The sequence below is a fragment of the Chiloscyllium plagiosum genome, chromosome 4 (assembly GCF_004010195.1).
Source record: "Chiloscyllium plagiosum isolate BGI_BamShark_2017 chromosome 4, ASM401019v2, whole genome shotgun sequence".
NCBI classification, from domain to species: Eukaryota; Metazoa; Chordata; class Chondrichthyes; order Orectolobiformes; family Hemiscylliidae; genus Chiloscyllium; species Chiloscyllium plagiosum.
The window spans coordinates 19,004,366-19,007,514 of NC_057713.1; the positions used below are offsets into that span (position 1 = coordinate 19,004,366).

The 3,149-nt window shown below is 42.9% G+C and overlaps 1 protein-coding gene across 2 annotated transcripts in view; it reads left to right on the plus strand.

Moving 5' to 3' along the window:
- The window catches only part of LOC122548891 (DENN domain-containing protein 3-like), a 77,650-nt gene that overhangs the window by 10,083 nt on the left and 64,418 nt on the right, over positions 1 to 3,149 (plus strand). For both annotated transcript variants that reach the window (XM_043687818.1, XM_043687817.1), the window contains exon 2: positions 2,308 to 2,426. In XM_043687818.1, the coding sequence (XP_043543753.1) occupies positions 2,343 to 2,426 (84 nt within the window). In that variant the 5' untranslated portion in view covers positions 2,308 to 2,342. The remainder of the gene's footprint in view (positions 1 to 2,307; positions 2,427 to 3,149) is intronic.

A 3,149-nucleotide genomic window follows, 5' to 3' on the forward strand; every position in this document is an offset into this window, starting at 1 on the left:
CTTTTTCCTCACTATCTCCCTGGGTCCCACCCACCCACCTTACTAGTTTAAATTCTCCCGAGCAGCTCTAGCAAATCTCCCTGCCAGTATATTAGTCCCCTTCCAATTTAGGTGCAATCTGTCCTTCTTGAACAGGTCACTTCTACCCCAAAAGAGATTCCAATGATCCAAAAGTGTGAATCCTTCCCCCATACACCAGCTCCTCAGCCATGCATTCATCTGCTCTATCCTCCTATTCCTGCCCTCACTCTCGTAGCACTGGGAGTAATACAGATATTACTACTCTCGAGGACCTCCTTTTTAGATTTCTGCCTAACGTTCTGTAATCTCCCTTCAAAATCTCAACCTTTTCCCTTCCTATGTCGTTGGTTCCAATGTGAACAATGACCTCTTGCTGGCCCCTCTCCCCCGTGAGAACATTCTTCTCCCTCTCTGAGACATCATTGATCTTGGCACCAGGGAAGCAACACACCATTCTGCTTTTTCGCTGCTGGACACTGAAACGTCTGTCTGTACCTTGAACTAGAGACTCTCCTAACACAATTGATCTCTTGGAACCCGACGTACCCCTCGTTGCATTTGTGCCAATCTCAGTACGAGAAACTTGGCTGTTTGTTCCCCAGAGAATCCATCAATCCCTACATTTTCCAAAACAGCATACTTGTTTGAAATGGTATAGCCACAAAAGACTCCTGCACTAGCTGCCTACCTCTCTTACCTTTCCTGGAGTTAACCCTACCTCTCTTACCTTTCCTGGAGTTAACCCATCTATGTGACTGTATCTGAGACTTTCCCCCCCTTACTATAACTGGCATCCATCACATACTGTTGCTGTTGCAAATTCCTCATTGCTTCTAACTGTCTCGCCGATCGATCCATTCGATCTGATAAGATTCGCATCCAACAGCACTTATGGCAGAAATAATCTGCAGTAACCCTTAAACTCTCTTTAAACTCCCACATCTGACAAGAAGTGCATATCACTGTATTAAAGGCCATTTTTGCTCCTTTACAATCTACAGACCCAGGAACTAACACTGTCTTATTCCTCTACAAACACTGCCCCAGGTTAAATGAATATATATGGATTATATTTTAAGTTTAATCAAGAGACATATCTCCAAAAACTTATCAAGAAAGAACCTACTCTACTCACTACTGCAGATTCTCTGTAGGCCATACCTAAAACAACAACATTATTGCCATGTGTATGTAATTACAGTGAAAAGCTTTGTTTACAAGCAGTGCACATCCAGTGAAAAAAATCTTAGAGGCATAGCGGTTACATCGCACAGGGCATGTGCTAGGCAAGATCAACATTATTTGAAGTTAGAAAGTCCATTCATCAGTCTAGTAATGGCTGGGAGGACGCTAGTGTGTGTTCAAGCTTCTGTATCTTCTGCCTGACAGAAAGGTGTAGGTGAGCATTACCTTCATGCATTGGGTCTTCGATGTTGGCAGCCTTTCCGCAGCAGCGATCCATGTAAATGAAGTCCACGGATGGAAGGTTGGCTTCCATGATGGTCTGGATTGTGCACACAACTTTCTGCAATTTCTTATGGTCCTGGGCAGAGCAGTTGCCAGACCAGGCGCGCGCGCACACGCACACACTTTCCAAGGAGTATCTGTAAAAGTTGGTGAGGGTCCCAATGGATTTCCTGAGCCACCTTGTTGTGCCATCTTGACCATTGCATACACATGGAATTTGAGGAGTCTGGATTTTGGCATATTTTATTTCCCAGCTCATGCATGTTACCTGTTAATCTTAAAAATCTGAAATTGAACTTGATCAGTAGCATAATTTTCAGGCATATAATTGTACAACATATGCTGGAGCAATAGTATAAACATAACTGCATGGCTTTTGTGTTTATTTTGCTTAGATTAAAGAAGTAAAACTTTTCATATGTAGAAAAAATTACATTCATCACAGCTGTTGGGTAATAGAGTCATAAACATGTACAGCATGGAAACAGACCCTTCGGTCCAACCTGTCCATGCCGACCAGATATCCCAACCCAATCTAGCACCAGCCTCCACCACATCCTCTGGCAGCTCATTCCATACACATAACACCCTCTGCGTGAAAAAGTTGTCCCTTAGGCTCCTTTTATATCTTTCCCCTCTCACCCTAAACCTGTGCCCTCCAGTTCTGGATTCCCCGACTTTGTCTATTTATCCTATCCATATTATATATTTTAATAAAACTTGTATGATGTTTAAACTATCAGTGACAGATTGTCAAAGATGTTGAATAATATTCAGAAAACTACAAGTAAGGTTTTAATGTTCAACGTTTCCATCCAGTTTAACTCTCCAACTAAAGAGAAGACCAGGCAATCATGGCTGATGTCCTACCTAACGCAATATTGGAAATTTGTGTTGTTGTTGGAGCATCTGATGAAAAACTGAAGGAAACATGCCAGGTAAGTTTCTTTGTTTAAAAAGATCAAAGGATCCAGGGTCTAGATTAGAACATCAAAGCCCCTCTCTAACTATTAAGTTTACTTTTACTGTTAAGATGTTTACACTTGAGTTGCTCAGCTCCTTCTAGAGAACATAGAAACGTACAGAACAGGCCCTTTGGCCCACAATGTTGTGCCGAGGTTTAATCCTAATGTAAAAAATAATAACTTAACCTACGCACTCCTCAACTCACTGCTGTCCATGTGCATGTCCAGCAGTCGCTTAACTGTCCCTAATGACTTTGCTTCCACCACCACCACCACCACTGGCAACACATTCCATGCATTCACAACTCTCTGCTTAAAGAACCTACCTCTGACGTCTCCTCTATACCTTTCCCCTAATATCTTAAAACTATGACCCCTCGTACCCGTCAATCCTGCCCTGGGGAAAAGTCTCTGGCTATTGACTCTATCTATTCCTCTCATTACCTTGTATACCTCGATTAGGTCTCCTCTCTCCCTCCTTCTCTTCAGAGAGAAAAGTCCAAGTTTTTTCAACCTCTCTTCATAAGGCAAGCCCTCCAGTCCAGGCAGCATCCAGGTAAACCTTCTTTGCACCCTCTCCAAAGCCTCTGTATCTTTCCTATAGTAGGGCAACCAGAACTGGACACAATATTCCAAGTGTGGTCTCACCAGGGACTTGTAGAGCTGTAGCAAAACCTCACAGCTCTTAAACTCGAT